The sequence below is a fragment of the Lepisosteus oculatus genome, chromosome 7 (assembly GCF_040954835.1).
Source record: "Lepisosteus oculatus isolate fLepOcu1 chromosome 7, fLepOcu1.hap2, whole genome shotgun sequence".
NCBI lineage: Eukaryota > Metazoa > Chordata > Actinopteri > Semionotiformes > Lepisosteidae > Lepisosteus > Lepisosteus oculatus.
This window is the reverse complement of record NC_090702.1, coordinates 23606344-23630130: the sequence shown is the minus strand read 5'-3', so window position 1 is coordinate 23630130 and position 23787 is coordinate 23606344. Positions and strand designations below refer to the sequence as shown.

Here is a 23787-nt window from a genome sequence, read left to right as displayed (position 1 = left end):
CAGGTCCATTCATCCATTTTCAAACCACTTTGTCCAATTCGGGGTCACAGGGGATCCCTATCCTGGCAAGCAAGGGGTTCAAGGCAGAGCACGCCCTGGACGGGGCACGCCAGTCCATCAGAGACATGCACACACTCGCTTGCACCATGGCCAGTTTTCCCAGAAGCCAGTGAACCTACCAGAATGTCTTTGCACTGAGAGAGGACACTGGAGCACCCAGAGGAAACTGCGCAAACGAAGGAGGAACACACAAACTCCACACAGAGAGCACCCCAGAAATTGCACCCAGGGCCCCAGAAAGACATTGTCATCTAAGTGACAAGACTGTTGGGTGTTTGTGAAGTGTCAGCTTGTTCAATTATTGGTTACCTGTTAATATTCCCATTTTTTTCTTTTTTTCCAGCTTTGTTGACGTTGATAACTGAAGTGCTGCATGATGCGTGAATACAAGTTAGTAGTCCTTGGTTCAGGAGGTGTTGGCAAATCTGCTCTGGTAAGTATTTTCTAACACCTGATTTTTTTTTAAGCTCTTCCCTGAATTGTACTGACTCAGATCTGCCTTGTATGGAGGTAACAACTAGTAGATATGCTCAAAGTGAGGGAAGGAGAAATGAAAATACACAGGCAATAGTACAAATCTCATAATGAGAATTCAGTCATAGTGGTCTAGCAACCAGAAACGCCCTTTCGAGAAGAATGTTTCTCAGAGGTTTGTGTAGGGAGCTTCGGGGTTTTCCTCAGCTTCGGAAAATAAACAAGCCATGATTGTGCCGAGCGTCGTTTTTCTGTCTGGGAGCCTCAAGTCCCCAGGGACCTCTGGAGAGATGCTCCACAGAGGTCACTACAGGGTTGTGAGAATCTTACACATTTGTTTTTCTTCCCCCCCACCCCTTCCACTCTCCCAGCACACAAGGGAAATGCTAGTTTTTCTTCTGTGGCGCCTTCACACTGGGCTGCTACTCAGTTTCCTGATGGCAGAGGACAGGAAAAATCACACCACAGGGAAAACACCTCAGTGGAGGCCGTTCTCAAGATGCACTCAGGGCAGATGCTTACGTAACAGGGTGCATTTCACTCCTATTTGCTTCAGCTGGAGAGAAAATGTACTCCTGCTGAAAACGGTTATGTAGTAAGCCAACACCTTTTTGTACATAGCCCCTTGTTATCCTGCATATCCAAATGTTTATACCCTGCTATTAGCAATACTTGGTTGTTGAAATGCATTACAAAAATGTAGTACTCCTCCATATGTAATAATAATAATCATTGCTTACACTTATATAGCGCTTTTCTGGACACTCCACTCAAAGCGCTTTACAGGTAATGGGGACTCTCATCCACCACCACCAATGTGCAGCATCCACCTGGATGATACGACGGCAGCCACAGTGCGCCAGAACACTCACCACACATCAGCTATCAGCGGGGAGGAGAGCAGAGTAATGTAGCCAATTCATAGAGGGGGATTATTAGGAGGCCATATGTGTTAACTTCCTTTTTTTAACGTTTTTCTCATTTTATTTCTTCCCTCATTATTTCATTATGTTAGGCCTTTTCTTTAATGATGGACCCAATGATGCCCTAGTTTTATTTTTAGTGGATCCAATCTTGTATACCTGATAGGACGTGGGAGTGGTGTGGCAGGTTTTTTCCTATCCTGCATTCAGTATCATACAGTCACAGTAAATAAGAAAATAACTGTTCTCGGTGCTGTTGCGAATGATCAGTGTGAACGGAAAGTGTTCTTGGTATATTCAGAAATGACAGGAGTGTGCTCTCTGTCCTTTGAGTGTAAGGGAAATGATCTATGGACATTTCCCTTCTTAAATCACTGGGTGCACTTGACAAGTGTACTGTATCCTTTTAATTTACAATCTTCTGTATTGATGCTTTGAAACCTACTAAAGAAATTTGAACATAGACATAACAGTAGTGAACAAACATAATAGTATTTTAATGAATTATGTTTCTATTATGTATCTAAGCCCGTTAACAGCACATTAAATTATAAGGTTACAAAAGAGAGGTAATTTGGCACAACTAGGTTATTTGCTAGTAGCTAATTGATCCAGTGATCTCATATCGTCTTTTCTTGAATGAAGCCAGCATTCTGCACTTGTGTAAATTAAGTGTTATTTGCCAAATGTTTTCCAGACTTAAGCATGACTAGTTTGCTAGGCAATTCTAGTAAATTCTCGTAGTTCTCAGATGTGAGTACCAGATGGACGCATACACGTGCACAACTGTCAGTTCCTATAGCTTCCCAGGGTCAATCAAGCATTACAATTATTATCAAAGTGACAGTAGGATGCTTCCGTCTATAACCAAGTGTACTCTGTTTATTGGTTAAGTGGAATCAGTCAGGTTAGCCTCCTCAGAAGTGGTGCGTGATACATAGGTTTGGTACAGTGTGAAAAGGAGATGGTATTGTCCAGATACTACATTTCTTTGCTTTGTTGAACTGCTGTATAACCAGCATTCATCAAAACAACATTCTGGGTTCAAGAATGCTTTGTTGAAAGTAGGGAAGCTCTCACGTCTCCCCTGACAGTCTTAAGGCGTGTCACAGGCGTGAGACAGAACAGTTCCCCTTGCCTGCTCCCCCTCTCTCCCCACGCTGCAGTGTGCTGCACTGTTTTTGTGCAGCTCCAAAGCCCTGCGTGTCCAGAACTGGCTTGATAAATCCAGAAACAATTACATTTACTGTAGCAGATAACCCTGTTGGACAATGCAGATGTGTGCTTTCATTGTGAGGTTTATATTAACAGTCTGAGTATATTCATACCAGATATGTGCAGCTGCATGTTTTTCAAAAATCTAAAAAAAATTGGGTTCTTCCTTTTCAGTTATGAAACCTGTAGGTAATTACTTTTTTTATATTCATAGTTAAGCTAAATAGCTCAAAAAAATTTAAGCTATCATTCGATCTCCTTATGAAACAATTTTTTTTTCAAGTTTATGCAGTAGCATGGTTCTTCATGAAAATGTCAAATAACCAGTGATGGTTACCACACCATATTATCATTAAACGGAAGCCACATACTGTGCTGGTATCGAAATGATTCTAAATTACATACATTCGTGGAGACCACATTCTGTTCAGCTCAAGGAAAATATGGATGCTTCGTGTTCTGTGGAATACTTGGTTTAATTCTACACAATCTAGATTCCCATTTCACTATGTAATTATACCTAATATGATAGTGTTTCCTTGTATTTTGAGGTCTAAAATGTTTTTGACAAGAAAATCTAAAGCTTCACAACATTTGCAACTCGGTACTCCAGATTTTAACAGTCTATGCACTACAAAAATCAATGGTGAATGTTTTTGCTGACCGCTTTTCTGTGATTTCATATAATGAATGTTTTTCTTATATGACATGTTTAATTTTCAAATGATACTGGAGATTGTAAATATGAAAAAGAAATGACCTCCAGGCAAATCTCCAGTGAGATTTAAAGCAAAGAACCATTTCTCCTCTTTGGTGGTATGAACTCTTTGCACGACTGGAATGTGGCTGTAACCATTTTAACATACCGTATTTCAGATGAATTGTTGATTTTAACTAACCGGATCACAGTGAATACAATTAATTCACATTCAAACACAGCAACCTTACTGCAGCAAATTATCTCTCTTGTTTTGGTAGAGGCAGGCAGCCTCTGTTGAATAAGGACTATAATAATGCCAGCTAATAAACTGCAATAAGAAGTCAGGATTGTTTATAGAACATGTAATCTTTGGCAGATTTGGCAGAAAGCCCTTGGGTGTCAAAGAATATCTCCTTGTGACATGAACACTGTTAAAATCTGACAAAACTTCTTGCACATCATAAGATTGATTTCATTTAGTGCTAAAGGCAAAAACTGTACATGTGCAAAATTAATTTTGAAATATGAAAGGTTTTTTTTAATTTGGCTCATTTTGGTATTTTTATTTTGGTATTTGGTATTATTGCAGGAAATGTTTGGTGCGTTTTATTGCTTTTCTAAGATCATTTGTCAGGCTTTAAAGTTATTCGAGAATATTAACACTGGAACTCCTTTTGCATTAGGCTGCTATGCTTGATAATGCATGGGATTTGTGTCTCTGGAGAGCCTGAAAGCCACATCAAAGGATACTGTGTTCTCTTGCTTTCATTTTTTTCACCCTGTGAGGGAAAAGAAAAGGTTGAAATATGTCCAGCAAGTTAGCTAATTTTAGTCTTACAAACTTTTTTGCAGCAAGTCTGCTACTTCATCTCTTCTTACCCTGCGCAGCATGGAAACCCCTTTCAAGTTGCTAGGTAACTGTTAAACAATTTCTGCAAGGTAAAAATGCTTCCTAACGTCACTGGAGCATGTTACTCTCGGTACATCAATCGGAAAAGAAACATAAAGCGCCTGTGAATTTAGTATAACTGATTCATATTCATAAGAGGTGGAGAAACAAGCACATGATTGTATGTGTGATTACATACCTGTGAGAACTGAAAACTGAGATTAATAAAGCAGCAATCCATTTTTCTGGGGAATCCACATTGACGCGTGGTCAATTTTTTTTATTCACTGTCCTCTACTCCTGCCAAAATGAAACTTGAAGCAAGCTGGAAGTAGACCCAAAACAGTTTACACACTTTCAAGATTAAAAACATCATGACTTTTAGTTAAGAAAGGAATGTTTTCATTCTGTAGATAGCCCTATGTGATCTGTTTGTCAGAAGTTACTCTTTTGTGTGGACATTTTCTCACATTTGGTCCCTATAAGACACCCCCACACCTTTGCTGCATGCTTTGTGAAAATGTTTCAAAGTCCCATGACCCAGTTTGACATGGGTCTGACTTGAGTTTGTTTTACATTACAGTTCTGCTGATCATAAAATATAGAGTAATTAAAAAAAATGCTATTTAAGGCTTCTATAATTCTAAGTTTGCTTGAATCTCTTTCGTCTTTTTCAAATATGAAACCGTGCTCTCTCCCCGTGCTGCATGGCTGAAGACACTGGATTTGCTGCATCCTCACAACCTGAAATACTAGGATTTATGTTAGTCACTTTTCCCAAAATCTGTTGCAGTGGATGTATTAAATATGTGAGAATTGAGAAGAGCAGAGCAGCCGTGATTTTAGTCTTCTCCAGAATCCCATTGAGTAGTGTTCCCCTTATCAGAACCAACATCTGCCGGTATAATAATCGAGTATGATCAGTCATTAAAATACAATAAACACCTGTGTAGCAAAGCAATAAAACTCTTGCAGCCTTGTTGTTTTCTATCTTTCAGCACACACAGTTCTGAGATGTGTGTTGGGGAATGTGCACAACTGTAGCAATAGAAAAAAATGTTTTTAAACAGGGGTCTGTGTTGTCATGATATTGTTCATTGAAGCTGAACTCGTGACATGTAATGAAGGGAAATCGGAGAGCTATTAGAAAGAAAAGGCAATTCTCCATTTAAATTATTTTTTTTTTCCCCTCATTCAGAAATTCAGCTTTCTGCAAGTCAATGCCAAACAGCACTAATGGCTATGGAGTCATAAATTAACTTTGAGCTATCTCGGAGCTGGAGAAAATGCACCTGACTTTCAGTGATTAAATGGATCAGTCTTAATTGCAGAATGTGACTTTGAAGATTTAAAGTATGGATATGAGGTGGAAGGTTGACATGGAGTGATAGTTCAGACAGATGCAATAAAAGGTCCACAATATTTGGTCCAGGGTCAAAATGAACACGGTAGTAAGTAGATGCAAAAGTGCTTGTGTTGAAGATGAACATGGTTGATCTACATTTGTGGCAATGATATTGTCAATTGTTTGGCTTTTTTTCAGAGAAGTTACTTCTCCAAAAATAAAACCAATATCTTAATTCTTGCCATTTCATTACCAGTACACGACTTGGTGGTTGAGTGTTTTAGTAGAAATCTGCAAACCTTTTTTTATATTAAACTGCAAATTTGGAAAAAGACATGTAAATCAAAATGTACAGTAGGTTTAGATATTCATATTGAACATCTGAGTATTGTATATTTTACTTTTAAGCTAGCATGCAGATTTATTTTAAGCTTAAATCCTTGTACTACATGTTACCAGTTTGCTCTTTTCTCCACAAATATAAGAAACAGCTGCGTGCTTATTTTAGAGACATTTGATTCCTCGTGAATAAAATAAACATAATTGCTAACCCATTAAGGAAAGAGGTTAGAGAAATGTCCTCTGTAATTAACTCCTAATACAGCAGGCTTTTATTTGATCTGCCTACAGCATCAGTTAGAAATTTGTAATACACAGCATGCCCTCTCCAGTAAAACTAATAATGCCCTGCCCTGATTGGACATCTTTTCTTTTAAAAGTTGTTCTTTTTTGCTAGCCTGTTGCAAGAGAGTTTCTAAAATTTTGCTATTAGGCCGTTGCATAGTACATGGAGAGGAAAGACCTTGTGCAGCAGGCTGCCTTCCAGAACATTATTTAAAATGCAGTCGTTCTCATTTGCAGAAAGGTATGCTGAGTGCGTGCCTGGCAGTGGACACTTTTAAGATGCAGCGAAGGCCCGAACCGTTTTTATTGCAGTGGCAGGCCACTTGATGGATGACGAAGGCAGCAGGAATCTTTTACCAGGCTGGCGCGAAGTTCCCTTCTGCACACAAGCTGAGGCTTATCCGGCAGATGCAGGCTGCTGAGTTGTAGTTCTGACAGGCAGCCCGGCACGTGCAGCAGGGCAATAAATATTTCAGAGGAGAGATCGTTTCACAGGGCAGCTCGATCACTTTGCTAACGGGACGACAGCCAGAGCCGTTTGCCCCATAGCGGTGTTTTTCCCATTTTTTTTCCCTAGATGAATTCCAGCTATCTTTCCGAAAGTGTATGTATGGGGGGGAATGAGATTTTGCTTTATGGATTTAATGTTTAAGCCTACTTATTGAGTTTACGTTAATTATTTTTTAAAAGGTTTGGAATATGCATTGCTCATTTTGTGTACCACTACTTAAACGGGAAATAACGCAAATGGAAACTAAAGGGAGCTGACTTTGGAACAGACAATAGGAGTCACTTCTTTACACAAATGGTTATTAGAATCCCAACCAGCTTTCCAGCCATATTGTTGAAGCTGATACTCTAGGATCTTTCAGAAAATGGCGGGTTGTGATGTTTGGATCAGTTAGCTTCTAGCAGTCAAACATGCTAGGTGGGCTGAATGGTCTCCTGTGACTTGTGACCTTACTTTTAGTAATATAGTTTAACATGTTATCTGTGCATTTCTTTAACAATTCATGCTTCGATCTTTCACACAGACAGGTTCTTTATACACATGGGTAATTGACACAGCTTGGTTAACGTCCAACATATCAGGAAAGCAGTGAAGATTTGTACAATGATAATGCCTCTTATTCTGCTTAATATGACTTTTAAAAATAAATTTATAAAAAGTATGTTATGGATATGAGATGGTCCAAAATAAGTGAACTTTTCTTACTTTGACCTAAGTATTTTTTCCCTAACATCTCAGTGTAACAGAAATGTTAAAAGCTTCTGTTCTTATTTTCTTTCTCCCTGTATCTGTCTCTTGCGCTTCGAATGACCCGTTAGGCGTTCTTGTGTTTTCGGTCTGGAGCAGGCTCTTTCCTACTCTGTGGTCCTCAAGCAGCTCTGAAACAGACTCGTTCACCGTTCAGCATGTAGTTGTCACTGTTGTGCTGTTTAATTCTGTGAATAACTATTCTGAAACATTCTCAGGCTACTTTCAGTAGATTAAATGTTTGTGTCGTGCGCAAAAAGAGAGTATAAAAAGTAACTGCGACTTGCTAATAAGAAATAAAGAGAGTTTTACGTGAAGGGGGTCTAGCCCTGAATGTCTGGGGATGTCCCAGTCAGGATTGTGGGTCTGCAAACAGCTACACAAAATAGTCTGTCTCCAGCGTGGTAAATGTTTGCTGCACAGCCCAGACGTTCCCACAGTACCTGTTGTGTATTGAGTCAAACCACAGCCCTTAACACTGTTCCTCACCTTTTCAAGGGCAGAAGATTTGAATGCGATTAATGCCAAGCATTGGAGCCTTTCAGATACTTAAGATGGGCATATGAATAATGGATTCTTATTGTTTAAGCTTTTGAATTTAGTTTTAACATTATTGAAGCTATGTCAGTGCTGCTAATATAAATGTATTGTATGTCAGGCACTGCAGAAAAAACATATGCCATGCCCAGGAGGGTGGCATTAACTGTGTTACAGGCGAGGGCACAAAAAGACAGTGGTGGCAGTAAATAATTGCAAGATGACTGGTTAAGATGTGAAGTGCTTTTAAGTTCAGATAAAACTACGTGCAGCAACTTAAGAAAGTCCCACTTTGCGCCTTGTATCCAGTGTTTGTGTGGAGAATGTAGGTGGAGCAGGGGGTTGGCGACTGTGTTCCGCCTCCAGGACTGAAGCACACACATTCATTGTGTGGGCTGTAGTCTCAGGTTTTGCTCCTGCTCTAATGACATCACATTATTCTGGTCTTTTAGACAGGAATTAACATGTTTTAATGGGGAAGCAGGATTGAGTGCCCAAATGTAAGCAGTAACCCATCCTATTGCTCTTCCATGGTAGCTCTTTGACACGTTGCACTAGCTGCTCCATATGCTAAAGTGATTCTCGGTGGTTGTCTGTGGCTTAGAAGACTTCAGTTTAACATTTTCAACTTCGCATCAGTGTCTAATTGCATTGAAACTCACGTAGCCCCCCGCTCGTTAGCAGATGGAGTTTAAGCTCATATGTGGGCTTCATCAATTACAGTGACGGTGTCGGTTTTTCGAGGTGGGGAGTGGTGTGGGGGGTCTTCCTTGGAGTTAAGAGGCGATGCTGTGATTTTTCAGAAAGTGTCACCGAAGCGTCTCTCGAGAATGTGAAACATGCTCAGGGCGTGAAAAGAACACATCCACTCTCCTTCATCTAAGCTTACTTGCTTTGATTCTTCTTTATGAATCATTAGCTTTCATCATTCTGTTGTTTGTAAATTGTTTTGTTTTTCTTCTTTGACTGCATAATGTAGAAAGAAAAGCATTCTAGGCCCGACTCCTAGCATTAAGGGCTTCTAAAACCACATAGCTAACTGCAATAACTCTGATCTAAGTGTACACGTTGTACTGTAAATTACACCCTGACGACAGGCACCGGCTGATTAGATTAGGTCAAATTTGTTCTTGTTTGAGACCTTATCACAGTAATCAGGCTTACACCCATGGTAACTGCACAAAGGACCTGGACAACTGGAAAATCAAAGAAAGAAATGACAGGTTTAAGAACCTGCATCAAAATTGCTATGAAGAAACCCCCAAAGTACAAATGACCAGGTATAACGGAACAATCTCTGAACAGACGTAGCAGAACGGGGTTTGTCACCTTAAGCAGTCTGTGGGATATGAAATAAATGCCATCTTTATTCTGCTCGCTATGCAGATTAAAGAAGAAATATGATGACGAGTACAATCTGATTCTTTAAGGGGGTGGAGGAGGACTGGGTCTAATGGCCTTTCTCAGGTTGTTAAATTGCTCTTATCTTCGTATGACATGAATTGCTTACCCATCTTGAAGTTAAGTAATTAAACATCTGTATTATAACCCACTTCCATCGTAAACAATGTTTTTAGAAAACTGAATGTAAAAAATGTTCCACTTTTCCTCTTTAAGCAGATCAAATGATGTATCACACTGCCCTCTTTCCCTCCATTTTTCCTTTCTTGTGAGTGGCTGTTTTTGTATCTTTTTGTGCATTCTGTTCATGTCAAATTTGTTCTAAAAAAAGGTACATCACTGAGGCAGGACACTTAATGGAACAAGGATATTAATCTGCAACAGCTGAAATGACGGTCTCCTAAAGGGATCTGTATTGCGAGAACAGCCTCCTGAACGTTGTCGGCTCCCTGTTTCTTGTCTGACGGTTTCTTTTATGTTCCTGTTTTTTTAAACTCCAGATCACAGACTTTTTTTGACAATGAGATCCATATGACAGTGAATCCCTGTGAATGATCACATGAGCTAATTGACCCAGATAGTTTCCCCAATCCAGCCCCATACAGGAAAACTGTCATCTTGCGTTTACCAGACCAAAAACTCATTCCTGGCTCCCAGCTGATAGCCTCTGCCCCTTTGATTTGTTACATTGTGACTAGTCCATGTTTAGGTGTCAGGAGTACGTAACGCAGTGTAGACTGCTCCAGATGTTCCGGAGTACAGATCTGCTCCTGCCTGAATTTTAAACCGAACCTGAACAAGAGACCATTGAAATACTTTTTCAGGTGCTGTTGCCTTTTCCCACTTTTTCTGGGTAAAATGTAAAGAAGTATACATCCACTTCTCCGGTCTCTGCATTTATTAATATCTGTTGAAGTGTAAATCTAGCAGTCTTGTTGCATGATGGCAAAGAAAAGAAACTTGCAGTTTAAATCTACCGCAGGACAGAGATTCAGGACGGCTGATCAAAGGAAGGGTTTCACACTGGTTGAGCTTCATAGCCTGGTCATTGTGAGCTCCAGCCCAGGTCATGTCACTAATTCAGCGCTGATATCGGCCAAGGTCTTCACTCGTCTTGTGAAACAGTGACTTGCGGTGACATCCAGGAGAGGGACCACTCATCCATTCAGTGCCACCTCTCCTGTAAAGGCTTTGTGAGGCCTGTCTTAGGAGAAGTAGCTCTGATGGGTCGTTAGGTCAGAGGAGTACATCTGCTCGTCCTCATTCTCACAGTTTGCATAGAGGAGTCGTAACTGTGATCTGGAACAACCGGCAATAACAAATTGGATGGCTTTAGGAAAATCACATTTTTTCCAATCCAAACTTATAAGAGTGTAAGTACGAATCCTTTGTCCCCCAACTAGCTCTGTTGGTAGAGCATGAGACTCATAATCTTAGTGTAGTGGGTTCGCGAAAGAAAGGCCTGGCAATCTACATCCGTATCCTGCCATGAAAACTCGAAGGAAAGTGTCGGGGGAAGTGTCCTGAGGGTCACCATGAGTCGATACTAAAGGCGCTCAACCACCAACCACTAATTCTTTTGGGAAAGACTTTATAGTCTCTGATAGCAAAGTTAACTTTCAGCAACTTTCATTGGTGATGTGGAAAATGATAGGATTTTTAAGAGTTACGATAAATTTTACATATTTAAAACAGCACTTTTTGTGTCCAGTGTAGCAGTTCACCTCACAAATAATTTTTAAACAGAAAAGTTGCATTTTTCCTGTGTACTTTTTTTTTCCTGTGTAAATGTTAAGACTTAGAATACATTATGACTATTAAAGACATTTAAGTCTTCATCTGTTTGAGTGATAATCTCTTCATCACCACTAAGCAATTAATTTTATAATCTGTTAAAACTAAAACTATGGCACTGGTTCGTAGAAACAGATTTTAGTGTTTGATTTATCCCAGTCTACAACCTATGTCTATGAGTCTCTCTCCCAGTTTGGCCGCCGAAGGTTTTTCTGTGTACTGTATATATTTTTAAAGGATTAAAACCTTTTAATAAAGATAAAGGCATGTTTTCTGTTCTGCTCTTGCTTTCCAGTCAGTGCGAGAATGTCAGAGTCATCTTATAGCAATTAATTTAAAAAGCTTTTTTTAAAGTTTTTAAGTTGCTGAACCCAAAACATATAAACATGAAATCTTAGCAAGCATGAAAAACCCTCAATTATTTCATTTCCTATGTGCTGGGAAACAGCGGTTTTGTCATTACTTAATAAATCTCATTCAATTGCACAAACTTTTGCCATAATTCCAGCTAGTGCATTTCTTTCTGAAGTATTTTTCAAGCAGTTTTGCAGTGTTTCTTGACAGGGTTTTAAATGTTTTCAGGTAAAAATTAATACTAATTCCCATTCTAATTTTTATATAGTTTTCCATTAGAACAACATTTTCAGCAGAATTGTTAATTTAAAATTAATTTAAAGGCCTTTCAGGGCAGCGAAAGTAAAAGCTGAAGCCTCCTCATCTGCTTCTTAAATTAAGTTTCTATAGCAACAGTGTGACTTGTAGCAGCTTGCTGTACGAGGTTCAAGCTGTCCTTTTGCTGACTTTACCAACAGAAGGGTTTTTAACTTCAGCTAAAATATCTTAATAAACTACCTGAATAAACAGTTTGTCTGCATTATTCTGGTGTTTCGTCTGATTAACTTGTTTTCAGTGGTACATACTGTAACTATTCATCAGAGATCTTTTCAGAATCTTATTCTGAGTAAATTTACAGAATGAAAAATTATTACAGCTTTACATTGATAAATCACATTTTCTATGTGATGTGTTAAGCCACTATACAGTATATACAACAGTCCCATATGCTGTTTCATATAGTCTTTGGCTTTCCGTTAAATTGTTGACATGGATTATTTCAACAGTCCAGTTCGGAAGGGAGTTCTTTTTGAGCTTTGCATTCACATACTGTATGAGATCAGCATACAGTATGAGATTTGTATCTGCAGATCATCAGATTTGTATCTGCCTCTTTTAAGGGCTGCTTTTACTTATCCAAGTGAATTAAAATGCCACTCCAAAATTAGATGATTTATACAATTAATTAGCCCAGTTTTGTATTTTTTGTATTTTGTTTCAATGTTTAATTTTTATATAGCATTTCTGCATTGTGAAAGTTTTTAGCTGCTAGCAGGGGGTTCTGTGGCATACCTTAAAAGAGTATGGTAACGGTAATGGACTGGAGTTTTCTGTCTGTTTTGAATGTATTTTAAAGATTCTTACTCAGACTTCTCTTTTGTTTTCCTTTCAGACTGTACAGTTTGTCCAAGGAATTTTTGTTGAAAAATATGATCCCACAATAGAAGACTCCTACAGAAAGGCAAGTGCAATATAAGTGCGGTTGTGTATCAGTCGTTTGTATTTGCAAGTATTCTCAAAGGTGGAAGGTCAAAGGTTAGTCAACTTGCCACATTCACAGTTGCAGTACAGCTAATCATCTAAACAAAAACGACCTTTATATTTTAAATCTGCAGTGATGAATCTTGTACAAATATTTAATACAATTTGTTTCACTTTTGTGCACAACGTAACTATGGTTACAGGAAATTGCAAAGAAATTGTATTTGTACGATTTCACTGTATTTGTGGTCTGGTGACAGAAGATACTGATTTTTACCTACTATTGAAGTTAATAAGCATGTTCTGAAATCAAAAGGGTGCTTGGTATTTTGCTGCGTATGTTAATGTGTATATAATAAAAAAATTGAGGGTAGACCAAACAGTTCTTGTGGAATTTCTAGGGGAGCAGGTCTCTTATGTTGAAACAGTTTCCCGAACCTGCTCTCAGGCTTTTGTTTGCCTTTATTAGATGAAGCCTCCAGAATCAAGTTTAAAATGAGCTGCATAGCAGACAAACAGTATGTGAGAGGCTGTGCCTTTTGTTACCCTCAGAGAGGCATCATTAGTCGCAATAACAGACAACTGACTCACAACCGCCCTGTCTCCATCACTCCTACTGACCCTCATTATATGCCACTTCATTGAAGCTTTATTTAGCTTTACACAGATCTTTGTTCTTAAAAGATAGATTAATTGCTTGTTTTGAGAAGTACAGAAAACACCTTTTAATCAGATGTCAACACTGTTTTAGTTTGTTGCTAACTTTTGTTTTTTACATCTCTTTTAGCAAGTTGAAGTAGATGGACAGCAGTGTATGCTTGAAATTCTGGATACAGCAGGAACGGTAAGAGAGAGGGAAAAGAGCTGCTGGTCTGATGGAAATGGGATCAGGCTGTAGTGACTGCAGTGCCCAGAAAGTCACAGGGCCGGAGTTTTTGAAGTGGAAGTCGAGGCGCATGAAGTTTGGAAATTGGCAGATGTCTTGGGGACGCTGGGAGCCATTTCTGACAGTGGGCGGAAGAGGAAACCTGGCCAGAGATCTGTAGAACTGTGAAGGAAGAAGTCCTGATCATATCCTGTTCCCTTTTGTTGATGGACATTTCCTGGCAAGGGGACAGACAGCATGTCAGATGGGAGAGTGCGATATTAAAGCTAGTGCACATTACCTGTATATCATGTCTGCACTGAGGCTTTGAGTAGTGTCATTAAGGCAGAGCATTTCTGCTACTGGCACAAAAGGGATCTCTCTGTTATAAGGGCAGGTCTGCACATTTGTCAAATAGGACATAGTGGTGGAGATAATGATGAGTTTTGACTGAAAAATGAGGATACCTAAACAGGATTTATTACTTTTATTCTGCCTGTCTTTGTTGTTAAATCTCGGCTCCTCATAAACTAAAGTCCTTTATTCCATGTTTTACCTTTAGTCACTCAGTAGGAGGTTAATAAACTGGAAAGGAGTTTCAGATCTATGTTTTCTAAGAAGTGTTAGTTTGTCGCTCCCTAATTACAGTAACTAGTAATGAGTAGAATAATGTTGTGGGCCTATGTGGGCTGTTAACATTGAAATCTGTAAAACAAAATTCACTGAACGCTGAGGTGCTCTTCTGCTAATGAAGTATCTTATTAGCTGTGTATTTTGCCTGTCTGTGCCTGTATGGCAAACAGCATGAAGCTGAGTAACAGAATGCTTCCCTTGGGAGCTGCACTACCCCTGCAAGCTCTCTATTACACACAGACGTTGGGTTGCTCTTGACTCTCTGCTTTCTTCCACAGGAACAATTCACAGCGATGAGGGACCTGTACATGAAGAATGGCCAAGGGTTTGCATTAGTATATTCTATAACCGCACAGTCCACGTTTAATGACCTACAGGACTTGAGAGAACAGATCCTTCGAGTCAAAGACACTGACGATGTGAGTCATTGCCTGGAAAGGCCTTGTCCTCAAGCTATTCAGTACCTGAGAAAAGGAAGAAGTGATTCTGGTTACTGTTCTGTAAGAGGCTTCCTGTTTGATCTCCCAGCACAGTGGCCAAGTCCATTCTAGTCCTTTTAGAAAGGCAAATTAATTATTCCCTCTGTTCAACAGCTAGTAACAGCAGTTCTGATCAAAACTGTGAACTCTTTTTAGGTTCATTTTAATTTTTAGTTTTTATTTTGCAGTGCATATTTGCCTCATAAAATAAAAAATCAAATTAAACATTCCTTTGTATTTTTTAACTAATGTGTAAAATCTATTGTGTGGTTGCCAACAGAAATAGACCTTGTGAAGCTGTAACATTGCCCATTGTCCGGTTAAAACGCAGATGAGCTGAAAATGTTTCATAACAGGAAGAGGGTGGAATAGTTGTCAGTTCAGTTCAGTCTATTTTTGTCTTCCCTATTACAGATGCCTTTCACTGAAAGCAAATGATATCAAGACATCTGTAAAGATGAAAACTAGGTTGCAGTTTGCCTAATGGTTATTGAACTTTGCTGGTAAAGCAATAAAGTGGGTTAACCATGTTCAATAACGTGCACGCCCTTAGATATTGCAGCATATATGCATCATATCTTTTGTACGATGAGCCAGAATATTACGTACGTTTAACCTCGCATTTGATTTCCTTTGTGGTGGGTGTTGTCCTGTGCAGCATGACTGTGAACATTTTTCACCACATGAGTTTCCTTTCCCATATCAGCTGTACCAGTAAATAGAACCCATTGAGTGTGTTTTGCCAACAAACCTTTTATCACTTTAAAGGCACTATTATTGATTTGTTTTCAGGGAATTTTCTGTTTCTTGGGTTGACACCCAAAGAACATCAAAATAAACGTAGGGGAGGCTCTCCTGGGTGGCACTATCAACCCAGAGCGCTCCCCCAGAGCGCCTGTTGAGCCCCGTGACCCAGAGGTCACTAGGCTGAGCCTAGGTCACGTCACTCAGCCCCTGCGACTGGGATTCCTCATGTGACCGCGCGGGGCTGATAGGTTAGGGCTGGGGTTAGCCAGCCTTCAGGTAAACAGTAACTCCTGTGACTGCCAGGAGCCTGACGCCCCCAGAGACGCACTTCTTCAGTCAGTACTAACCCTTCTGTCGGGGGCTGTGGGGCCTGCAGCGCGTCAAATGGCAAAAGACTTGCTTGGGCGTGTAGAAGCAGCACGTCTGCATATCTCGTTCTCTACCAAGCAGTTTTAAGACCTGGCTCTCCGGCAATTCCAAAATGGCTTCCCAAACTGGGAGGGGTTGTATTCAACAGGATCTTGCACAGTTCTCAAAATATATATTAAAACACAGCAGTGACAAAGACATCTTGTGGCACAAATATTAGAAACGGAAGCACAGCTATTATAACACCACTTCTGCACTGCCATAAGACAGAAGTTTGAAATTGCTGGTTAATATCTGTTCACATCACAGTCACTGTTTTTATCCATATGCTTATAATTTCAGTGAATCTTTTGCAGCACGTGTACTAGTTGGGTACTATCAATGAAAAAGTTAATTATACTTGAAGTGGAGAATTCTGTTTTATTACTTTGATAACTTGTAATCAACACAGTCCACTTTGCATGTACAGTGGTTTAGGGATCACAGTTTCCGTACCGTCTTGTGTTTTCACTTGACAAAGTGAGGTAAATAGCAGGAGGCTGTTTTCAAGCAGGGTGGCTAATGAATTATTGTGCTAAGGCAAAATCTTTTGTAGCGAACCACCTGGATTGACTGAATTGCACAGCTAACAATAACTTTCTTGCGATGGACAGTGAAGGCCTAAGAATTAGTACTATTGTCCTGCATCCTCACCTTTTTCATTTGAAAGCAGGAGGCAACAGGGAATGTTGGTTAGGCATCTGGATCACCAAGGGGGCATGGGTTTCCTGCTTCAGTGCAGTCATTGCAGTTTTGCTCTTGACTAAGGTGCTCCACTGCAATTTTGCACTCTACCAATCTAATAATGGGTGCCAGATGGTGATCAGATCCTGACTGCTCATGCAGAGGTGAAGCAAAAGAAGAGCTTATTCAATCTCGATGATCTTTTTACAGTTTGTGTATATCTTATAGCTTGATATACATCAATGAATATCGGGGGAAGGTTAAGACCAAGATGACAGGAAAATTAAAGAATGCAAGTTGAACTAGGACAGTGTCTGGTATGGACTTCCATACTGTATTATAGTGCTGCCATAATGTCTCTTTGACTTATTTTCTATTCCATGTGCTTTCGGTCTCATTTTTTCTTTGGTGTTGAATAACATGCTTTTATATGTCTGTTGTACTCACAAGTGTTATTTCTTGGTGGTGTTTCAGGTGCCAATGATCCTGGTTGGCAACAAGTGTGATTTGGAAGACGAGCGAGTGGTGGGCAAGGAACAGGGACAAAACCTGGCCCGACAGTGGAGCAACTGCGCCTTCCTAGAATCTTCGGCAAAGTCCAAGATTAATGTTAATGAGGTGAGGCCTGATTGAGATAGTTTCCTCCATCATTTTCTTTTTGAGCCTAGAAAGTAAAGGCTTGCGCGTTTTACAGTTCTGTCAAGGATACTGGTAAAATTGTACAGTAACAGAAGTTTTTGCATTTCACATTATCTCTTCCGACTTTGTTCTGCGTGAGGCTGAAAGTTCTTTTTGATTTTGGACTGATTTGTGGATGGTTGAAATTGGACCAAGTTGTGGTCATATCAGGTTCATGTTAAAATAAGGCTCACTATTGTTTGCATGTGGCACCACAGGGCCTGGCCTACAGTTCTGTGTGGTTTCCATTGTCTCTCAGCGACGTCCCTTGAGCGAGCTTGAGTCATCTTCGTTCGCGCATAGAAGACGTTTGTTATAAAGGCGTGTTTCATGCCGCAGGACTGAACTGTCAATTCTTTTCGTTTGTGAATATGTTTGGCAAGGGAAGAAGGCTTATGGAACATTTCACTTGCTGTTTGCAAGCCCGACATGAAAAAACAATGTATTTGACTGCCCCCTAGTTTGTAATTTGATCATTTCTGTTGACCTGTTTAACATCATACTGATGCACGTGAAAAATAATTCATCGTTGCTTGTGAGACCTGCTTTCTCCAGAAACAATCAGCACAGGCTTCACGAGTGTTGTCCCTACCAGCGTATCAGGAGGTAGTTGGCCATCTGGAAACTCGGGGAATGTGGGGTTTAGACTTTGTTGAGTCCAGGTTAATGTTCTTAAGCTAGGTTCATGCTGTGTTCTGATCTCTCTGTTATTAGAGAGCAAAAAGCCTCTTAAGGTTGTCTCATCTCCTTCTGACATCTGCCAGGACTAGGAAAACAAACCTGGTCTGGGCAGGTGTTGAGGTCAGTCCTCCAGGCTTCACTGGATCAGCATTGATCTGGCAAAGAGGACCTTGCAAGGTAGCGATATGGTGTGGCACTATACATGTAAGTGATGATGACAACCTGTTTGCCTTTCCCAGCATGTGCAGTGTGCCAGTTTCAAAAATCTAACTCCAGGGTAGTGGATTAGCTCGAAGCAAACATTGTCCAAGATGCAATGACACAGAACAGCAGAAACTGCAGGATTACTGGACTTTCCTGGAGGAAAAACCTATAGTGCATATGCCTTTGAAATGCTGCACATTTGACAATGAGAGATGGCCAGTTCTCAAAAAGCAGCCATAGACTTTATTTTCAGAAAATCTAAAAAGTGCCTGATTTGATGCTCAGGTAAGAAATAAAGGAAATCTGAAATCTAAAGTGTTTCTGGTAAAGCATATGGATCTCCATGTGGAAGCATTTTTATCGGAGAACTTCCATGGGTGATGTCAGTCACAATCGTGCATTAGCCATAACAGTAGACTGTTCTGGATTCCACAGTGGTTGATTAAAATCTTCAGAACAACTATGGAGGTATATTTTTGTGAGATTAGTACTTTATCTCTCCTAAAGTAATTTCTGTGTGATAAAACCTTCTATGTGAATTCAGACCTCCAGGTGGTTCCTGGAATAGTATATCCTTTGCTCAAGTTGAAGTTCCTTTAAGCTGGAATAAAGGGATCATTCCTTTTTTTTTTTGCCCTTTGTGGAATTTCAGGCCAGTAATGCCCTCTAACATGAAAAAGAAACCTATCACTTTATATGTGTGTTTTTAAAAAGCAGGGATACAATTTAATTCTTTTTGGCATAATTTAAATTATTTGATCATCTATAACAGACCATGATACACTTGAGTTACATTGCTGCATAAGTATAAAATTACCAAATTAGTGAAAGTAGATTTGGGTACTGTTGATGAGGCGGTTTAACCTGTTAAATGTTAAGCTTGGTGAAAATTTAGAAAAAAACACAGAAAGGTACCCAAATGCCTGTTTATCAGTTAAACGGTGTCTCAGTGCCACCGATGTGTTAAAGGCTGGACTGAGCCAGCGTCCTGCTTACTCACAGTCTGGGGTGCCCACAGCCCATCGGTCATCTGGGAAACCACGGGTCCAGGTACCTCACGAGATTCAATACATCATCATGCTCTGTTGCTCTGTTTTTGGCATCATTTTCACACCACGGGATGTACTGCATCTGAAACGCCATCGCAGCAAGTGATTGACAGTATTCTGACTGCACAGCTCTGTATTGACCTGGACCTCATTAGCTGGCCTTCCTGCAGACATGTAACCATTCCAGGAAGAGACTGTAAGGCATTATGTGTCTTGCGTAGCATCCAGTTTCTTGCTAATGTAACCGTTACACTGTGGCAGTCAGCTTGCCACCCTTCAGTGCCGTTGAGCTTGTGTGGGATGATCTGGAACAACATGGCATAGTCGAGTAGAGATCGGTGAACAGGCACAAGGTTTTTAAAATCCCACAAGACCACATATGCAACCTGATGTAAAGCGTGCATCACGGCTGTTCAGCCTGTATTGCTTCCAGAGGTGGTCGTACACACTAGTTGGCTTTACCTTTCATAGTAGACCTCTGTTGGATCAGCCCTGCTGCTGACAAATGTTAATCAACATCAACTTTGTTCAATAAAATGTTAGTATACGAAATACATTTATTTTTTACTGACATCTCGTTACATTTGTTGCACTCATATTTTTCATTCAACGGTTAGATTTGCAGGGGCAGTGTGTGTATTAGTTGTTATGTGTCTGGACTTTAAACTGGGAGGTTGTTGCTTTAAATGTATGCTACGACACCACTTGAGCAAAGAACTTTGTCCCGAATTGCACTTTTCCTTCCAGCTGTATACATGGGTACTAGTATTGCTGGAGAGTAATCCTGCACTAGACTGGAATTCCAGTTGGTGAGGAGTCGCACACAGTACTGAGTCTTAACTAAAGAAACTGGGATGAGCCTCTAGACTCTGGCGTAGGGAAAAACTATTAAATGCAAACTATGTGGACCTTTGTGTATTTTCTGCAAATGAGGAAATTTTCTTTTGCCTATAAAAATGTAATGGTAGCTTTGTTGAGAGTCTTTAATGAGATAAGAGGACTTCGGGCTGTCGGCAACATTGTCGGTTAAACACAGATGCTGTTCAGAATACACAAGACCATTTGGTAATGGACAGATCCTTATTTACTATGGATTACTTGCTGCATGAGGGGGTAATTACAAATATGCATTGCAAGCCCTTACCCTAAGTGAGAATTCGCTTCTTAGATCTTTATACATCTCTTACCTCGGCAGTATTTTAATATAAATGCTCTTGTTTACAGATCTTCTATGACCTGGTTCGACAAATCAACAGGAAAACCCCAGCACCTGGGAAAGCACGCAAAAAGTCAAATTGCCAGCTGCTTTAATACACAGGTGTACTGTAGCTCTGAGCCAGGTGAGTGCAGAATAACTGTGCTGCTGTACTGTCAGGCAGGTGCTATGTGAGCATGTGGCACATTGTCATCACACCAGACCCTTTAGAATGGCAGATAGCCATATGTCTCTAATGAGTCTATAAAAATACTTAGTGTAACAGTCGTAATTGTGAATTGTAAATCTAAATATTACAGCAGGTGTTTTGACAGTTGAGGATCACTTTTCTGCCTCTGCTGGTTGCAATGCCATGTGTTCAGGGAGCCCCCTGATACCTGGAGAGCATGTTTTTTGGTCCGGTCATTTTCAGTTCTGGAAGTGACCACAGTGCTGGACTGCCACTCTGGAAGGGTTACTGAGAAACCTAAGTATTGTGTGTCAAATTCTGTGTTACACCCTCCAGAAAGCCCAGCGATACAAGGTTGTCATGAATTTCCATTTTGTTTCTTGGCTTAAAAAGTGGTACATCTATGTTAATTCTATGACAGATTGTATGTGGCCTTAGGGGCACCAATAGCTGAACGTGCTGATTTTTTTCGTCAAATTTGAATTTTTTAAAGCTCTGTCAGATTAAAAGCAAATCTTTCAAGTTTGATAGATCTCTGCTCAGGCGACTTTAAGAATGGGAAACTGTTTCCTCCTATTAAGAGTAATCATCCTGTGTTTTTCTTGCCTCTGGTGACCTGTATGTGCTGCCAAAGTTAAGTCCCAAGTGTTTGTTTAAATGGAACACAAATCCCTGCCCACTTCTAGGCCTGCAAGCCTTTAAGGATGCAGTGTTTTGGCGAGACGCTGAGAAAACGTCTGGCATCTCAGCAGCCTATACAGCTCCTCTTCGCAATTCATGGAAAGTAATGCATCAGAATTTTTTGAAGGGCCTAGTGTCACCCTTGGGGCATCATTCGCTTACCATAGTAAAAACATTGATGTGCAACGAAGTCCTCCTTGGAAATAAAATCTTCTACCAATCTTATCTATTACATCCATATACGCCTTATAATATTTGGTCACTCATGTGCCTTCATTAGCATTGCAATGCTCAGATATGAACTCCCCACATTAATTCTCCTTTGCCTTCCATTGCAGGTCTGATAAACTGCTGTCTTTTGCAGCAGTGCCAGCATTCCAACTTTACTAAACCTAACATCGAATGGACTTTCCTGCGTGGTGATGCCCTTTAACAAAAATGGATTAAAAGCTACTACGTCAGTTTTTGCACATAGATAACTGTAATCACTCTCCAGTATCGCAAGAAAGAGATTTTTTTCTTATATATATTCTAACTGTATGCAACTGAAAAAGATCCAGAGCCTACACACAGTATTATTTGCTAACGGAGACGCCCTCCTTCAACCAATGTTGTAAATGTAAGAAACTGATGTATAACTATACTGTATACATTGCCCGCATTTGCGTTGGCAGGTATAACGATGTAATATTTATAAGCACCACTATTTTAGCAAAAGAAAGAGAAAGTCCAAAGAGCTCCCATATAACCTATTTCATACAGTTAACTTTGCTCCTTTGGTATTTTGTATCTTTTTTTTCCCTTGTATTTTCTTCTATTTTTTTTCTTTTTTTTTAAAGATTTACTAGATTGTTTGGTTCTACCAAAATGCTTTATTGCAACAGCTATTAATATGATTTTATCTTAGGAAAACCTGTGGAAGCAGTGATTTCTGTGTATGGAAAAAATATCTAATGGTTTTCTGTCTCTATTACATTGTCTTTAGCCTAAGATGTTGCCTTCAAATATCTGTTAGTTTTCAGGAGAAACCAACTGAAACCATGTCAACCTTTTATTCTGTGTATGTTTGTTTACATAGGGAACAATGTTAATAGATGTTTGTACAGTGGGGATCTACAACAGGAAGACTATATTTTAAAATGAGGGTTTTTTTTAAGGAAATAAAAATGACCGTTTCATTTGTTAGTCATTCTTCATGCTTCTGCCCCTGTAGATTCTCACTGTATTCCCCTTGCTTGCTCATGCATATGTTGTAATTGAGGAAAAAAAAACAACCAAATATTAAATCCCGTTAGTAAATTGCCTGTTAGTGATTGTTTTCACCTGTGTAATATTTGGGTTGAGATGTTTCTTGGTGGACAAGTACTGTGGATGTCAGTAGTGAATGTGGGAACTAATTTTAATCAAGTGTAATTGGTTACAGGGCGCAAGTTGCAATGCGTAACTTTTGCTGATTTATTTAAGAATGCCTTGTTGCTTTGTATGCATTAACTCCTGGATGTAAAGATCATGTGTATATGTCCAATACAAGAGCCACAGTATTTGTAATGCAACATCTGCTTTGGGGTGGCCAAATGTAAACTAAAAAGCCTTAATTAAAGTGGTGCAATTTTGTATAACCTAGCATCTGTAGTTCAATAAATTGGATTGCCATGCAAGGGCTTGCAGTAAAGATGATCTGCCACTTGAATGTTTTGTGTATTGTTTTAACAGTGCTAGTAAATAAATATTGGTTTAACTTTTTTAAATGTAATGCTTGTGTGCATTCTGGAATGACCAACAGGCACTTCAGTATAAGTCAAGATCTTGCTGCTCATGAACAGGTAAGAGTGAGTCATCCTGTAAATAAAAGTTTGAAAACCTCTTCAGATTTAACCTTTCCATGGTTCATTTATCATGTCCTGAACAATTTCCAGTTACGCACAAAAATAATCTAAATAGTAATGTTAAGATCTTAAGTGTTCCATTTTGCATTATAGAACTAATGTATGAATCTAGTATGTCACCACAGTGTTCCATAAGTATTTTATGGTGGGTAGCTGATGCAGCTTATAAGGAACAAGTAACAGGTTTATTCCATACTGAAAAGAAAAACACAATGTTTCGGCTGTGGAGCACTTGTGGAGTGTTTCCTTTCTTCTCTTTTCAGCATGGACTAAACCTATGACTTGTTCCTTATAAGTATTTTATGTTTGCCATCTCATCTTGAACATGGTGTTTTTAGGTCAGAATGCAAAGACATATGTCATGTACAAAATGTGTTATGGTAAGCTTTATCTTGCCTTGCCTTAGTTCTGTATCAAATCCTTTTGATGTGGTTGTGTATATTTTATGGCAGTTCTAGCCAAGTCTTTTGTTTTATAATTTTGAACTAGAGCAATGAGGACTTTGAACATAAGGCCCAAAACCAGTATTATGTAAATGTTTTTTCATTTTGATGTTGGTTGACTTAAGTCATCACTTAATTATCATTCATG

The 23787-nt window shown here is 39.6% G+C and overlaps 1 protein-coding gene across 1 annotated transcript in view; it reads left to right on the top strand.

The window, feature by feature from the left end:
• The window catches only part of LOC102697231 (ras-related protein Rap-1b), a 58740-nt gene extending 35688 nt beyond the window's left edge, over positions 1–23052 (top strand). The window contains exons 2-8 of the mRNA XM_015352857.2: positions 404–493; positions 12728–12796; positions 13604–13660; positions 14593–14733; positions 17107–17250; positions 20469–20584; positions 21649–23052. Of these exons, the coding sequence (XP_015208343.1) occupies positions 434–493; positions 12728–12796; positions 13604–13660; positions 14593–14733; positions 17107–17250; positions 20469–20555 (558 nt within the window). The 5' untranslated portion in view covers positions 404–433 and the 3' untranslated portion in view covers positions 20556–20584; positions 21649–23052. The remainder of the gene's footprint in view (positions 1–403; positions 494–12727; positions 12797–13603; positions 13661–14592; positions 14734–17106; positions 17251–20468; positions 20585–21648) is intronic.
• The last annotated feature ends 735 nt before the right edge of the window (positions 23053–23787 follow it).